Source organism: Moschus berezovskii, chromosome 12 (assembly GCF_049115385.1).
Source record: "Moschus berezovskii isolate FMDL1 chromosome 12, NW_MosBer_1.0, whole genome shotgun sequence".
NCBI lineage: Eukaryota > Metazoa > Chordata > Mammalia > Artiodactyla > Moschidae > Moschus > Moschus berezovskii.
The window spans coordinates 26430864-26448358 of record NC_142471.1 but is presented as its reverse complement, the minus strand read 5'-3'; the positions used below and the strand labels follow the sequence as shown (position 1 = coordinate 26448358).

General features: G+C 53.4%; 1 protein-coding gene across 4 annotated transcripts in view; it reads right to left on the bottom strand.

Moving 5' to 3' along the window:
• Positions 1–1404: 1404 nt before the first annotated feature.
• The window catches only part of TSPAN15 (tetraspanin 15), a 56581-nt gene continuing 40490 nt past the window's right edge, over positions 1405–17495 (bottom strand). For 2 of the 4 annotated variants that reach the window (XM_055425574.2, XM_055425573.2), the window contains exons 4-8: positions 13537–13632; positions 10944–11060; positions 6563–6606; positions 2447–2563; positions 1405–2229 (exon numbers count right to left, since the gene is read on the bottom strand). In XM_055425574.2, coding sequence (XP_055281549.1) covers positions 2211–2229; positions 2447–2563; positions 6563–6606; positions 10944–11060; positions 13537–13632 — 393 coding nt within the window. In that variant the 3' untranslated portion in view covers positions 1405–2210. Of the gene's footprint in view, positions 2230–2446; positions 2564–6562; positions 6611–10943; positions 11061–13536; positions 13633–17495 lie in introns of all 4 variants that reach the window. The other 2 variants (XM_055425572.2, XM_055425571.2) reach the window with 1 other exon arrangement.

The window sequence follows — 17495 nt, the reverse complement described above, 5'->3', positions numbered from 1 at the left end:
TTGGTAAGCAGCGGTGAAAAGAGCAGGGACAAGGTAACCAGGAGTTTACAAGCACCAGGGCAACACGACTTTGGATAAGCAGACTCTGTGCTGTCCCAGCCTCTTCAGCACCTCTGCCATCTTGCTGTCCCCGAGGCAGCTGCCACCCTCGCTGGGCACAAAGAGAAGCCTTGGAGAACAGCCGTGAGGCCACCAGCCACAGAGTCTGACCTGGTCTTGGGTGCATTGGTCAAAATGGGGACCAGGCAGAGACTCCAGCAGTGGCTGCAATCTCCACCCGTCGGAGACAGCTGTGGTAGCAACTATCACTGGTTTCTCATGCTTAGTACAATGTGTCCACACGAGGCAATGGAGGCAGTGGGACAGAGGGGCTGAGCGCAAGGGAGATTCCACCCAGGCTTACATCATAACTTTGACACTTACCAGCATGTGCCTTGGGCAAGTTTCTTAACCACAACATGCCGCAGTGTCTCCATCAATAAAATGGAGATAACAAGAATTACCACACACAGCTGTCAGGGTGAAAGGAGTTGATATCTGTGTTTAGACAAGTTTCTGAGAGTGTGCTCACTGATGTGCTTATTATTCTATCCTTTTAAAAATAGCCCTCTTCTGCCCTTTCCCACATGTCAAACAATGCAGGCTTGTACATATGGCCACTATGTAAATGCTTGGTGTGATGGGCAGTTCCCTTAACACTCTTAAGCTGATTTCTTCAGGTTTGGGGCTCATGCTGTTTATTTCTGTTGCTCTGGCTACAAAGAACCTCAGAGCAAATCTAGAACCCAGGTCTTAGGAGGACTGATCCATGCAGGTCCTGCCGTCTCCGGCAGGGGGCGACGAGCACCCACCACCCTTTGCTAATGGTGCACAATGTCCAGCCCCACCCCAGGCCCTGGGAACAATGGGCTGTTTACAGCAGGAGAATCATTTTAGTTCTATAGCCCAATGGCCACAGGCGGATCTGTGAGCACTGCTCCCTCCTGGACTCCTGACTTTCCCAGTTCCAATCTGTTCCACTTCCTGAAGTGGAGACTCATGCCACGGTGGCTTGGCCTCAGTTTCCCAGTCTGTAAAACAGGTTGTCGTCACTGCCTCTTTCCCTGAGGTCCCACAGTGAATTCTCAGCAGGAATGACAGGCAGGAGAGGCTCCCTGCCCTGCCCACAAGCACAGCTGGGAAAAGCCATTTCCTGAAGCAACAACACCAAAGGATGGGGGAGGTGTTTCCAAGCAGGGAGCCGGTGGGCCTTCCTCCTCCCAGCCTCGGTGTCTCCTACTTCCCAAATCTTGGCTCCAGGATGGCTCCCCTTCCATCTTGGCACCAATGAGGGACTTCCAAGCCCAACCTGAGGTTTTCTTCACCCACCCTTGACCCAAACAGCACAAATGAAAAACCAGAAGAAAAAAAAAAAATCACATCTTTATTGTCTGATTAATGAACTGGCTTGGAGAGGGAAGACTGTAAGGGGGCAGGGAACACCCAGCTTTGATTAGTCGGAAAGTCCTATTAACTGTGTACAAAATGAATGTTACAAAAATCATGTAAAAAAACAGGTCAGCAAAGCAGCAGCCCTGGGGAGGGCTCAAGGCACCTGGGAGGCTGAGAAACAGGCCCACCCTGGCCTCAGGAGTGAGGCCGCAGGACAGGGGGCCGGGGGCTGTACCCCTCCCCTCCGTCACCACGGGGCACGCGTGTCTCCTCGCTCCCCGATTACAAGTCAGTACAAAACTGCCTTCAAGGGCCCAAACCCCAAGGCCAAGGCACTACCGAAATGAAGTGGGCCTGAAGCCCAGCACTGAGCTACCCCTTCCCAGCAGCCGGAGCCTGGAGAAGGGGCGCCCGGTTCCCCACGCCCAGCAGGGTGGGCAGGCACAGAGTCCCGCAGCTGCGGAGTGGCTCTGCCTCCCGACACGCAGTGGTCCGGGAGTCCTGAGCAAACACAGCCGGGGCTTTGGTCAGCGCCGAGTATGGCGAGAGGAGCCACAGGCCTGTCCAGCCCCCCATCCGCCCTACGATGTGGCCTCAGCAGAGCTGTCCTGTCACGGCCCTTCTGGAGCCGATGCCCAGGCCACGGCCCTAAATGGGGTAACACATGCAGCACCCCGTGCCTGCCGCCTCCACGCCGGGCTTGGTGCCGGGCCCCAGGAGCCCGTCGGTGACAGAGTGCTCCGTGATGATGTCCTCCACCCGGGTGATGTACAGGAATGTCAGCAGCACTCCCAGGAACTGAGGAGAAGGGGCGGGGTGGTGTCACTCACGATCTGGGCCAATCGCCCTCTTTCCAACCCCCAGCCCTCGTCTGAGCCCAGCGTACCCGGGCCCGCTCCACCCTAGTTTTGTCCCTCCTCTGCACTCTGTAATCACCAAGCCACACACCATCCCGGCCCTCAGTCTGCCCACCCCACCCCCGCGCCCTTCCCTGGTGGAGGGCGGACCGGCCCACCTGGGGGAGCAGGATGCCCAGCAGGAGGCCCGCCATGATGGTGTAGTTGTCCGTGAACCAGATGAGCACGGCGTTGGTGCAGCCCCGCACGTAGATGACGTTCTGCACGCTGAGGCGCTGCGGGGAGGAGCCTGGCTGAGCACCCGCCTGGCAGCCCAGCCCCAGCTCTGCCACTCATCCCAGGCCCAGGCGAATCCCTCAGCCTCTCCGGGCCCTAGTTTCTCATATGCAACCTGAGAAGTTGACTCTAAACCACAGGGTCTCAACAGAAAGTGAAAGTTGCTCAGTCGTGTCCGACTCTTTGCGACCCCCTGGACTGCCAAGCTCCTGTCCATGGGATTCTCCAGGCCACAATACTGGGGTAGCTGTCCCCTTTTCCAAGGGATCTTCCCAACCCAGGGATCACACCCAGGTCTCCCACATTGCAGGCGAATTCTTTACCAGCTGAGCTACCGGGGAAGCCTTTCAACAGGTAGTACTGTTCCCTAGAGAGCCTGCTGACATTGTGGTGGAACTTATGCTTGTCACAGAGATAGGGGTGGGGGCTGAAGGACTACAGAGCTCAGGGCAATCCTTCTCGAGGGACAGCCACCCAGACTACCTGCTTGTTAGATGTCCCCCGGGCATCTGGATGGGTGATAACTCATCCATAATTATCTGAGCCTGAAGCCTAACTCCAGGGACATAAAAATCAGTGTTTTCTGCTTGGCTTTACTCTACATTGAATTCTACAGAAATAGGTAAACTAAGGAATAATTACAGAGAAGGCGATGCCACCCCACTCCAGTACTCTTGCCTGGAAAATCCCATGGGCGGAGGAGCCTGGTAGGCTGCAGTCCATGGGGTCGCGAAGAGTTGGACACAACTGAGCAACTTCACTTTCACTTTTCACTTTCACGCATTGGGGAAGGAAATGGCAACCCACTCCAATGTTCTTGCCTGGAGAATCCCAGGGACGGGGAAGCCTGGTGGGCTGCCGTCTATGGGGTCACACAGAGTCGGACACGACTGAAGCAACTTAGCAGTAGCAGTAGTAGCAAGAAATAATTATATTCAATTTTGTTTGGAACTTTATCAAGAATTGTTCACCATTTTAAAAACCATGTCCCTGGCAAAAAGTCTGCCCATGCTATGCAAGTTGCCCACACAACACCCCTCCTAGGTAACAGAAGCCCCTGGCAGTGCAAACACCTGATCAACTTTGCTGTCTTCTGCTGTTTCTATCTAGCACCTAAGCATGTAAATGTTGAAATACAGTATATGGTTATAAATCATTTTATCTTATTTCTCCCTTTATCTCAAATCAAGGGCTTCCCTCATAGCTCAGTTGGGAAAGAATCCACCTGCAATGCAGAAGACCCCAGTTCCATTCCTGGGTTGGGAAGATCCACTGGAAAAGGGATAGGCTACCCATTCCAGTCCACCTGACCTGCCTCTTGAGAAACCTGTATGCAGGTCAGGAAGCAACAGTTAGAACTGGACATGGAACAACAGACTGGTTCCAAATAGGAAAAGGTGTACGTCAAGGTTGTATATTGTCACCTTGCTTATTTAACTTATATGCAGAGTACATCATGAGGAACGCTGGGCTGGAAGAAGCACAAGCTGGAGTCAAGATTGCTGGGAGAAATATCAATAACCTCAGATATGCAGATGACACCACCCTTATGGCAGAAAGTGAAGAGGAACTCAAAAGCCTCTTGATGAAAGTGAAAGAGGAGAGTGAAAAGGTTGGTTTGAAGCTCAACATTCAGAAAACAAAGATCATGGCATCTGGTCCCATCACTTCATGGGAAATAGATGGAAAAACAGTGGAAACAGTGTCAGACTTTGTTTTTTTGGGCTCCAAAATCACTGCAGATGCTGATTGCAGCCATGAAATTAAAAGACGCTTGCTCCTTGGAAGGAAAGTTATGACCAACCTTGATAGTATATTAAAAAGCAGAGACATTACTTTGCCAACCAAGGTCCGTCTAGTCAAGGCAATGGTTTTTCCCGTGGTCATGTATGGTTGTGAGAGTTGGACTGTGAAGAAGGCTGATCGCCGAAGAATCGATGCTTTTGAACTGTGGTGTTGGAGAAGACTCTTGAGAGTCCCTTATACTGCAAGGAGATCCAACCAGTCCATTCTAAAGGAGATCAATCCTGGATGTTCATTGGAGGGACTGATGCTAAAGCTGAAACTGCAATACTTTGGCCACCTCATGCGACGAGTTGACTCACTGGAAAAGACTCTGATGCTGGGAAAGGTTGGGGGCGGGAGGAGAAGGGGACGACGGAGAATGAGATGGCTGGATGGCATCACCGACTCTGTGGACATGAGTTTGAGTGTACTCCGGGAGTTGGTGATGGACAGGGAGGCCTGGCGTGCTGTGATTCATGGGGTCGCGGAGAGTCGGACACGACTGAGCGACTGAACTGAACTGAACTGAACCCATTCCAGTATTCTTGGGCTTCCCTTGTGGCTCAGCCAGTAAAGAATCTGCCTGCAACGCGGGAGACCGGGGTTCGACCCCTGAGTTGGGAAGATCCCCTGGAGAAGGGAAAGGCTATCCACTTTGGTATTCTGACCTGGAGAATTTCATGGGCTGTATAGTGCATGGGATTGCAAAGAGTCGGACACGACTGAGCTACTTTCACTTTCACACTTTGACTTATCTCAAATCATTATGCCACTTGTTTTGGAATTAGGTGTATAGGTAGGTAGGTTATATCATCTGTGAGTGTCATTTTGGAATAACAAATAACAATAGGGTATTGTGTATGCTAAGTCACTTCAGTGGTGCCTGACTCTTTGCGATTCCATGGACTGTAGCTTGCCAGGCTCCTCTGTGCATGGGATTCTCCAGGCAAGAATACTGGAGTGGGTTGCCATGCCCTCCTCCAGTAGATCTTCCCAACTCAGGGATCAAACTCGCATCTCTTACATCTCCTGAATTGGCAGGCGAGTTATTTACCATTAGTGCCACCTGGGAAGCCCAAACAGGGCATTACTAAGTGTTTATTACAAAAACTAGCCGTTGGGTCCCATGTTTGGAGAACCACTGCTGGTCTGTGGTTCAGCATCTTAGCTGTTTGTCAGAGTCACCCACTGGCCCCACCCCAAGAGTGCACGTTTCTAACAAGCTCCTTGGGGCTGCTGTTACTGCTGGTCTGGGGACCTCACTTTGAGAACCACTGCTCAGAGGCCATCTCAAGTCATCATTATTTTTAGCTCCCTTCTCAGCACAACCCCATCTTCTCTCCAAGTCCAGGAGAAATGCCCAGGAAGCTGACCCAGGAGGTACCAGCCAAAGACTCTCTTCCCCCAGGGACTCCTGGGTCCCAGGCTGAGGGAGCCAGTGTGTATCTGCAAACTGGCAGCTCCAAGGGCAGAGGCGGGCTGGTGATCACAGCTGGGCATGGGGACACACTGGGGGCACTGACAAGGGCACAGTGGCCTCACACATTAGTTGCTCAGTCAACTCTGGCAGCCAGCTTCTCCCAACCTGGGGGGGATTCTTGGCTCCCCAAGTCCTTCTGTGTCTGCTGCTGCTGCTGCTGCTAAGTCGCTTCAGTCGTGTCCGACTCTGTGCGACCCCATAGACAGCAGCCCACCAGGCTCCCCCGCCCCTGGGATTCTCCAGGCAAGAACACTGGAGTGGGTTGCCATTTCCTTCTCCACTTCTGTGTCTGCTAAGTCATTTCAGTCGTGTCCGACTCTGTGTGACCCCATAGACGGAAGCCCACCAGGCTCCCCCTTCCCTGGGATTCTCTAGGCAAGAACACTGGAGTGGGTTGCCATTTCCTTCTCCAATGTGTGAAAGTGAAAAGTGAAAGTGAAGTCGCTCAGTGGTGTCCAACCCTTAGTGACCCCACGGACTGCAGCCTACCAGGCTCCTCCATCCATGGGATTTTCTAGGCAAGAGTACTGGAGTGGCTTGCCATTGCCTTCTCCGACTTCTGTGTCTAGATAGGGGCAAAAAAACGTGGGCAGTCCCTGGTTCCTGTTCACAGCCAGGAATGTTGGGAGATCTCAACAGCCAGGAGCCTCACCCCTGGAAGCCCCTCCGATCACCCTGGGGATGGAACAGGAAGAGCAGCCTTTCTGGTGAAAAGAGATTTCAAAGACAATACCTCCTTGTCGATAGTTTTGTAGCCACACATGGTGTTGACAACTTCTGTCTGAAACAGAAATGCGTATTAGCTAACACTTACATGGTGATTACTGCAGAAGACACTTATTCCACGCCCCCCCACTCCCCCATTTTACAGGTGAAAAAACTGAGGCACAGAGAGTTGCACTATCCAGTATGAATGGAGCTGAGATTTCCATCCCAGCTGCCTGGTTCAAGTCTGCATCTTAATCTTCTGGATCCAAGAAATGCCAAAGGAGAAAAGGTAGGAAGACTAGTTCTGTGGCTCTTGGGTGGGAGACCCACTGTTCCACCAGTGGCAGCCTAGGAGCCCAGAGGAAAGGGCACAGCCCCAGGCTCTTCCGTTGCAGCCGCCAGAGCCTTGCTTTGTTGAGATGGTCATATACTGAGGTCACGACTGGGCTGCTCCCAATCTGTTGGCTCTTGTGAAAGAAAATCCCAGACCACAGACAGGCCCCTGGCCAGCTGGGGTTTACCTGAGGGCAAGGCCAGGCCTCTGACCACACTTCCTAGCCCCTGCAGACCGCCACCCTCCAATAGGGCTGCTCAACCTCCTGCCCGGGAAGGCAGCTGCCTTCAGGAGCTTCCAGCTGCTGACTAATCTGGGCACAGTGGAAGTTGTGGTTGGCCCTGGGCTCATCAAATCCCTTCCCAGCTAACCTAGGTCACAGGGCTGGCAAGGGCACTTCCCATCACAGCCTGAGCCCTTGTGGAGTGTCCTCTGCTTTCTAGAAGGTGAGAGAGAGCTCAGTGTCCTACCCGTCCACATCTAAGTGACAGCTACTGTGGGATCAGGGGGCCACAGGTGCCACCAGTGATGCAGGAGGGCAGAGTGGCCAGTGTGGGCTCTGACATCACACTGCCAAGTCCAGGCCCTGCTCTGCCACTTAGGAGCTCTGTGACCAACCTTAGGTGTGGCGCTGAGGGACAGGCACATGGAGGCACTCAATAAGGATTTGTTGAATGAATGAATGGATAGGTTCCCTGGACTCTTCAATAAAGCAATCATAATCTCTGAATGTACCCCATGGGGATGTTTTGAATATAAAGTGAGATATATACATAAAATGATTGTCCAAGGGCAGGGCATGCTGGCTGGACTGACCTTGAACACAATCCCAGACCCTGGAAGGCAAGGAGGGCTGCTACTCTTTCTAAAAGCATGGGTTGAACCTCAGTCGTCATCTAGATCAGTCTAAATGTCAAGGCTTGATGTGTGGGCAAAATAACCTCCTTCAGTCTAGACTATCCCCCAGGAACCCTCAGACCCCAAAACACCCAGGATCCACCTCATGTCAGTCAGCATCAGCGGCCCCTCCAGGCCATAAACATGACCCCAGTGGAGAAGGTGCAGCCTGGGCAGGAGATGTATGAGGGCATGATGGGAGCAGGTGCTTCCTGCCTTATCTGTTCACTCAGTCAGTCATTACTGAGCAGATATCGAGCATCAATTATGTACCATTCTCTGTTCTAGGTGTTGGGAATACAGAAGAACAAAATAAGATCCTTGCCTTCACAGAACTTTTATTCTAGAAAGGGAGAGAGGCAATGAACGTAATAAATAAGTGAACTGTATGATACGTAAGGAAGTGACAAGAATAACTTTCCTCTTCATTGTGCTGCTTCCAGACCTGGAGCAGAGCCACAGCTCCTGCCCTTGGGGAGCAGACATGCTATGGCAGAGGCCTCCCTCACACCTGGAGCCAAAAACACTCTTCTCTAGGCCCCAGAGGTGGAGGGGAACTGATGTAGATATCTAGGCAAACATTATTCTGGGCATTTTTTTTTTAATGAAATTAACATTAAACTCAGTAGGCTGAGTAAAGCAGATTGCTCTCCCTAATGTGGGTGGGCCTCATCCAATCAGTCGAAGGCCTAAATAGAACAAAAAGGCTACCCTTCCCCCAAGTAAGGAAGAATTCTTCCTGTCTGATTTCAAACCTGAACTGAAACATCAGCTCTTCCTGGGCCTTGAGGCTGCCAGCCTCAAACAGGAACTACATCATCAACTCTCCTGGTTCTTAGGCCTGTGGATTCAGGCTGGAAGTAAACCATTGGCTCTCCTGGGGCTCTTGCTTGCCGACTTACTCTGCAGATCTTGGGGCTTGCCTGTCTCCATAATTCTGTGAATCAATTTCTTATAATAAATCTCTTTACACACACACACACACACACACACACACATCCTATTGATTCTGTTTTTCTGCTAAATAAGCCAGCAAGTCCCTTCCTGGATGAAACACTAAACTCATGTAATGCCTGCTGAATGTGGAGGTATGAAGGCCTGCCCAACTCACCCCAATATGGGACAACTCTGCAGGATCATCTCAGGACATTCCCATGGATTCGGCTGAGGCCCCCACTGAGACTGCATCATTGCTCAGCCTCTCCCTCTGCCCAGCCCAGCTTCTATCCCTCCCTTACAGGTGTCAATCCTGAGCACACCTCCTACTAAGCTTCCTGCTCACTAACCAGCATCTCAGAGCCTGCTTTCCAGACAGCCTTGGTTGAGACACTGGGATCACTGCACTAGCCCCTAACCCACTGGGGACAGGCGGAGGCTGGCATTTACATCACAGGCCACTTCCAAGCACCTTGTTGCTGATGATCACCAGGACATCAAGCCCAAAGTCCACCAGCAACGTTCAAAGTGCAGGCCCTGCCCATGTCACCTCTGCCACCACAGCAAACAGGGTGGCGCTGGTAAAGCCTAAGGAAGATCTGCTACTCGTCCACTAAAGCCCTGTCACTTGACTTCTTGTCACTCAAGGGAATCAAAGTCCTGATCATGACCTTCAGGGTACCCATGACCTCTGATCTCATCTGCAACTATCCTCCCCCAAGCTCACTCTGCTCCAGCCACACTGGAGCTGGTCTCTGTGCTGTTTCTTAAATTCACAAAGGCAGGTCCCACCTCAGGGCCTTTGCACTTGCTCTTCTCTCTGCCAGGAATTCCCATCCCGAGACAGCATGGCTTACTCCCTCACTTCTTTCAGGGTTTTACTGAGAACCAACCTTCTCAGTATCTAAAATGCAGTTCTCCATGCCCCTGTTTTATTCTTCTCCTTAGAATTTATCATCTCTTAGAGTATTATCTCTTTTCTTATTTATTTTGCTTATTAGTTTTCTCCACTAGAAAGAATGTCCGTTCCATGTGGGCAGAGAGTTCTCTGTGTGTTTCCTGTATCCTTAGGACATAGAACTGCATCGAGCTGGTCCTCAGTAAATACCTGCTGAATGAATGCACGAGTGCACGTTGGGCTTTCATGTCTCAACTTGGACATTCAGGTGCCACTGCCTTGGATGACGAAGTTCAGGGTCACCCCTCCCCACCCAGGCCTCTCTGAAAACCCTGGGCTCCTTCTCAGCACTCCCTCTGCACAAAGAGTTACCCTAAAATGGCAACTCCAACTTCCAAACAAAGCTTCCCTTCTGGCCCAGCCTTTTTAGGGCTCATGCACTTGGCACTGGCTCCCTGAGTCATGGGTGAGGCCCCCACCCCCACCAGCAGCTGCTCAGTTTACAGAATCCAGCAGTGGGCACAGAATGGTGGAGACGTCAGAAGAGAAATTTTCCATGACTCTTCAAGGCATGAATAATTGCAAAACTCCCCGCCTCATTCCAATCCAGAAACCAGGCAGCTTTTGGACACATTAGTCAAACACAGGATTGACCAAGCCTTTCATTTATTAGCAGTGACAGCACAGGGCAGCCTCCCAAGTGGCCAAGGAGGCAACAGAGCTGAGAGGATCCCACTGGGGAGAGGCGGGGGCTGGCATTGACATCACCAGGCCGCTTCCAAGCACCTCGTTGCTGATGATCACCATGACGTAAAGCCCAAAGTCCACCAGCAACGTTCAAAGTGCAGGCCCTGCCCTGGCCCCCGGCTATGGCTGCCAAGCTCGCCACCCTGCTGAGGCCCCCGACTCTCTCCCACTCTCCGCCTGGCATTCACAGTTGTCCAGGGCACGGCTCTGGCAACAGCTGCCTGAATTTCATCCCAGCTATCAACCTTCAGCCAAGAACCTCACCTTTTTGTGCCTCAGTTTTCTCATCTGTATAGTGGGTAAAATAACCACACCTACCTCAAAGGGTTGTGGAAAGGACTTAACGAGTTAAAACAACTAAAGAACAAGCCACCACGTGGTAAGTGCTCAATAGATATCAATACCCGTTACTAATAAGACAAGTCTTCCCCATCCTCCACCCCCAGATTCACCCCATTCAGTAGTCCTTGAGGCTCAGGAAGCCTCAGCAAGGACCGCCACCTCCTGCCTACCCCCCATGCAGCCCCACCGCCCCTGTCCTGAAAGGTGCGAGAAGCGTTTGACCAGCCGGGAGGCCCCAGGAGCAGCAGTTACCGTGTTTCTGAAGCAGCAGGTGTAGGGCACCCCGCAGGCCAGGGGTCCAGGGGCACTGCAGTCATGGTACTGGTTTTTGCTCCAATCTCGGTAGTCTTCCCCGCCACAGCACTTAAACTGAAGGAGGGAGCAGGTGGGGAAGACAGCCTCTATCGCCACCAAGGCCCCCAGGCAGACAGGGAGGGGCCCAGCCAGGGGCCGCCGTGACTGATGAAGCCGGCCACACAGGTAGGGGGCATCACGGGGGGGATGTGAGGCATCGCTACAGGTCAGAGCGCAACAAAAGCAGGACAGCAGCCCAGGAGGTAGTGAGCACCCCGTCACTGGGGAGGCATGCAAGCCAAGGCTGGGTAGCCTCTTGGTGGGACAGTGGGTGGTCCTTGCCAACCGGACTCCATCTTCACAGCCCCAGTGCAGGTGTTCCACCCCAGGACTTGGTCTTTAAAGTCCCAGAGACTAGGCTTCTAGGGGAGCCCCACAATTCAGGGGCCCCTGAACCACACTGACCTCCTCCCCACCCAGCTCTGCCTGTCCCACCCTTAGCAAAGGGGCGCGCACACACACACCCTGGCTGGGGCTCAGGACCGAAGTGATGGCACAGCTGGCGTCATTCCCCCCTTGGCTGAGCTCTGCCCTGCACATCCCCCTGTACAGATGCCAACGCCTGGGGGAAGCAGTTACTCCACTGGGCTGCTGCTGTGTGCTGGGCATTGCTCTGTGTGCCCGAAAAGCAAGGGGGAGGGAACGCGCCACCGCCCTGAGGGAGATGGAGACGGACCACCACGTGAAAGAGGTGTGATGCAGTGCTGGGTGCCAGGGGCACGGCAAGCGGGGGAAGGAGACAGGAGGTCGCGACAGGCCTGAGGAGATCGCGTTTAATCGGAAATATGAACAACAGGAAAAAAACAGTCAAGACACGCCAAGACCCCACATGGAGATGAGTTAGTTGTATTGATATTTCAGCAGCAGGCGTAAGTGCAGCAGGGTGAGCAAGAGTAGCGGGGTTGAGGTCAGACCATGAAAGCTCTGTCAGCCAGAAAAACCAGGGAACGGGGATAGTATCCTTAGTGACAGGAAGTTACTGGAGGGTTTAACCAGGGGAGTGATATGGTCAGAGGTTCTAGTAGAAACAAAGCAGATGCCCTTCCAGAGTCACCATAGAGCCTTTCAGGCTATCAGTCTAGGGGTCCAGGAAGTGCCTCTGTGGGGGGGCAATGCAAAGAGTATTTATTTTGCCATCCGACAGGCCAGCGTTCAAATCCTCATACCGCCACTCCATGCTGTGTGACTCTGGGCAAGTCAATCAGCCTCTCTGGGCCTCAGAGGCTCAACTGTAAAGCAGGAAGAGCAATGCCAGCTTTGCACAGCTGAGCTGAGAAGTACAAAGATAAGCCAAGCATGAAGCACTCAGCATAGGACCTGGCCCCAAGCAGGTGCCCAGTGAGCATGAGTCATCCCACCATTCCACCCTGGGAGAAATGAAATTCGCAAGCCAGCTGAAGGTTGTTTCCAATAAAAACATCTTGCCCCACCCGATGGCAGAGCTGGCAGGCGCATCCCTGGCAAAGAAGGGCCTCTCAAAGGCTGCACCTGTTATGACTACAGAGAAGGCCTGAGCCAAGGGAGTGGCCACTATGGATGGCCCTGGGTGCAGGGAGATGTTGGTCCCCCACTGAGGGCTATCACGGGGATCAGGTCAGCTGACACCCCCAAGGTCATGTCCCAAGAAGTGCTGCCAAGGCTGAGGAGGCTCTAAACTCCACTCATCCTCACCTAGGAGGACAGGCAGACAATGATCACCCCAGCCGACACTGATTTAGCCTCACCACACGCCTGGCCCTGCTCTAACCACCTCTGAAATAAATCAAGGCAAATCTCACAGTGACACTAAGTAGAAGGGACCATCAGTATCCCGTTGGGGCAGGTGTGGAATCTGAGGCTCAGGACTAAGTGAGATTGGTGCATAGAGGCCCCCGAGGGCAGCAGCAGGCACTATTACTGTTATACCCGCAGACTTGGGTGGACCGTGGGAAGGAGGGATGACAATCATCACATTCAAAGAAGTGCCATCAGAGAAAAGGAGAAGAATTGCTCTGTTCCCCAGTGCAGGGGTAAATGGAACCGGGGAAGAGCTCTCTCTCCATCAGGTCTGTCCTTGATTTGGCAAGGGAGTGAGCTCCCTGTCCCTGAAGGGTCTCGGCAGAGGGAACTTTGAATTGGGTGGCTTGGAGGTCACTCCCACCTCAAAGAAGATTCTTTACCCAATGAAGAGGGGCACCCTGAGACTCTGCCACGTGGTTTGTAGCTCCCTCTGCCTTTTTCTTTTTTTTTCAGAAGGGGAGGGTTTGTGTAACTGGAAAGGAACAGGCAGGGCAAGTATATTCTGGGCCAAGCATGCCCTGGCATCCCCACCCTTGGCAGCTGTCCATGGCCCACCCTCAACTCCCAACTTGGCCAGCCATGTGGGGATGGATAAGCCTCCTGACCCCTCACCTCCCCTCCTCTTGAGCAGGGTCCCAAGTTGGGGGTGGGGGGGTGGGAGCAGAGCAAAGGAGGTTGGAGGCAAATCTCTGACCCCAAGCACCTGACTCACCTCCTTCTGAACAAAATCCATGATGTTTTTGAAGTCCAGATCATCATAGTAGTTCTCAATTCCTCGTCGAATATTGTCATTCAGAAAGTCGATGGTCTATGTAGACAAAGAAATTATAAAGGAAGAAGAGCACACAACGCCAGGGTCCAACCCAAGATTTCCCAGGAGTCAGGATTGAACCAGAGAGTCCACCTGCCCAGGTAGCCTCCCCGCCACGACCTGCACGGAGCACCTCCGTTCCCACCCACGACCCCCCTGCACAAGCACCCTCTCCACGTCCCCAGTGCCCATCAGAGGCAGGAATGGCACACCCCATTCCTTTACAGATCAGGCAACCCAGGCCCCAAGAGGGTGAGGCCCTGCCTGGGGGACACTGTTCAGAAGGAGCCAGGCCAGAGCTGGGGCTTGGCTGCCCAGATGCTCCTTCTACTGTAGCTAAAGACAGGCCTGCACTGGAACCTTCCCTTTGCCCTCCAGTCCCCTCTCCACTCTTCTTCCCTATAGAAGCTCTTCTTTTACAGATGAAGAGGCCCAGAGAGGGAGACTGACTCTTCCCAGGTCACCGAGCAGGTGTTAGCTCTGGCTAGGGGCCCAGCCAGGACTGGATACCAGGTGTCCTGATTTCTCTCCGGGCCTCTCTCTGTCGCGGCAGTGCTCCGGCCCAGACAACAGGGCCTACCTCCCTCTCGGACTGGGACAATCCCCACCGGGAAGGGTGCTGGCAGGCCACCCTCTCCCAGTCACGCTGGGCCTTCAGGATCAACAGCCTGGCTGTTGTGCCGAGATCCAGGAGCACAAAAGCCCCCACAGCGGGCAGAGACGGGGCGGGAGTGTAGGCAGCCCAGTTCCACACTCAGAGTGACAATTGGGGTTTTCAGAGCAGGGAGGTCGGTGGATCATCAGAGATTGTGCTGGCACAAAGGGTGCATTCTCAGCTCTGGAGCCAGACGATTCCCGGGGGAGGCGCCCTCAGGGTTCATGGGGACAAGAGGGTCCTAAGTTCCAGGCCCCACCCTAGGACTGCAGGCCCCACCCTACTCCTCCACTCTCAGCTCCCCACTTGTGAATCAGTCATGCAGGCCCATCTTTAAGACACCTTTCAGCACCAAAGATCAAAGACTAAGCTGCAAGGGGCTGTCAAGCCTCATGGTCAAGAATAGTCTTTGCACCCACACCTGCCTCAGGAACATCATTTAACTTCTGGGCCTCTGGTGGCTCAGACGGTAAAGGATATGTCTGCAATCCAGGAAACCTGGGTTTGAACCCTGGATCAGGAAGATACCCTGGAGAAGGGAATGGAAACTCACTCTAGTATTCTTGCCTGGAGAATTCCATGGACAGAGGAGCCTGGCAGGCTACAGTCCATAGGGTTCCAAATAGTTGGACCCGACTGAGTGACTGACACTTTTCCTCCCCTACAGGGTGGGAGTGGGGATCCTCTGCCTCAGAGGAATTTGAGACTCAAACAAACTGCAGCAACAAAAGTGCTTAGCACGATGCCAGGCACATAGCAGGTCCTGGGACTATTATGATAGATTTTTCTCTTTTTCCAGGAGGTAGTACCACTTCATACCCATCCTGTCATCAGTGGAAAATGGCTAATCCCAAAAGAAATCAAGACCCTAAGTCTTGTCCAAGAGCCACTCCTGATCTGGGACCCCTCCCAAACTCCCTGCAGCCCAAAGAGGTAATGTGACCTGTCTAAAGTCACCCGGATGATCACTGGCAGAGAGCTGCTGGAACCAAAGTGTCAAAATTGCATCCTGATAACACTTTAAGAAGCCAAGAACCCAAGGTTGAGTTCAGGGCCATCTCCCCAAACTATCTCCAGTATCAGGAAGAGAGAAACAAGGATGGGATAGCCACCTCCTTCCTGACATTCACACACTGCTCAAAGCCAAGGTGACAAAGCAGACTGCCTCAAGGAAACCAGTCTCCGTGGTCAGAAGGAAAACCCTCTGTTGATGATAATCATTGCTCAGGAGCAGACCTGGTAGTTGAGGAGGATCATGCCAGCCTCGGGAGGCACCAGGCCAGCCCTCTTCCCCTGTAACAGGCTCTGCCATCACCAGCTGTCCGCCCTGCCCAGGTCTGGCTCTGGATCCTGGGGCAGGGGCTCAGTGGAAGAGCTGTTTGCTGGCCACCCGACCTGGGCAGAGCAGGGACCTGCCTGTTCTCAGATCCACCCTTCCCAGAGGTCCCCAGGTCCTGCAGCCTTTCCAGTCTTGGGTGCCTGTTCCCTGGGGTGTTGATGAAGGGAAAGGCCAGCCAGCTGGGGCATAGTTGGGGGTGTCTAAGAAACAGGACACCAGGCTGGATCAGTCTGTCACCAGGGAATGAGCTCACAGGATTACATGGCATGCTGTAAGGGGCGGCTTCCCTTCAGTCTCAAGGCACTGCAGGCCATCCTGGCCCTGCAGGCCGTCCTGGCCCTCCTACCCCAGCCCACTGGCCACCTCACAGTCCCTCTGCTGGGTTACCCCTCAGCTTTCCCACAGGGTCACATGCAGTTAGGAGCCAGGGTGGGATGAGGGCAGGAGGCCCAGGGCAGGGAGGAAGACAAGCAGCAGAGCAGATACCCGGCAGCCCCACGGGGAAAAGCTCTCCCCCGCTCTTTGGTGAGCAGCCTTGACCTCTCTCCCCAAACCGTCTCAGTCTCTGGGTATTTTCCAAAGGCGCGGACTACGAAAGAGGCCTTCTTTGTGTAAATCAGGCCTTCCATCTGGTTAGCTGAGCTGGACCCTGAGGGGGAGGGAGGCCCCACTGGAGGCCTCTCTGGACGGACAGGAAGAACAGATGGTCCCAGACTCCACGGGCGGCAGCTGCCCCCGTTCCCACCAGGGAGCTCTCTGGCTTGTGCTGGCTCTTACACATGTGTGCTGCCCTTGGCACCGTGTCTCTGTGTGTGTGTGCATGTGTCCACACCAGGGAGACGTGTAGAATGTTTGGGTGGTTCCTGCAGGGGTGGGGGGTTCATTAATTAACTATAATCAACTGTAAAGTGCGTTGCTATGTTCCACAATGTTCCGAGGGACTGGGGGAGCCATTCACAGGACATGTCCTGTGGGAGCTCGGCAGGGAAAAGCGAATTCTGGCTTCCTCTGCTGTCTCAGAGGCCAACGCACCCAGGGCCACCCCCACCCGGCTCTAAACCAGGTCATGCAGTGGGGCAGCTCCAGTGAGGGCCTGAAAACCACCTTTCATGAATGGCTGCCGTGGCCTCAGAGGCATGTGGCCCGGGCTAAATAAAACAAAGAGTAAGCAGTCATCAAAACCACGGGATTTTCACAGCACATTGTTCAAGCTACCAGACTCGAGCCACAGAGCACTGCCCTTTCTAGGTCTGTCTTTCAATCTCGTTTTAAAGATACCCGAAGCCTCTGCATCACTCCCCTCAGTGGAGGCACTCGGACAGTTTGCTGATGAACGAGGATAGCTCGGGGAAGGCGGATTTCTTCTCAAAGCCTCGAAAATGTTCTAAAATCAACAGTGGTCACGGTTGCACGTTTATGAATGAACGCTTCAAATGAGTGAACTGTATGGTGTTCACACTCAGTCGCTCAGTCGTGGCCCTTGGTGACACCAGGGACTGTAGCTCACCAGGCTCCTCGGTCCATGGGATTTTCCAGGGAAGAATACTGGAGTGGGTTGCCATTTCCTCCTCCAGGGGATCTTCCCAACCCAGGGATCGAACCCTCATCTCTTGGGTCTCCGCAATGGCACGTGCATTCTTTACCACTAGTGCCACCTGGGAAACCTGAATTGTACGGTATGTGAATTACGCATCAATAAAGCCTTTCATAAGCCTGCTGCTGCTAAGTCACTTCAGTCGTGTCCGACTCTGTGTGACCCCATAGACGGAAGCCCACCAGGCTCCCCCGTCCCTGGGATTCTCCAGGCAAGAACACTGGAGCGGGTTGCCATTTCCTTCTCCAATGTGTGAAAGTGTAAAGTGAAAG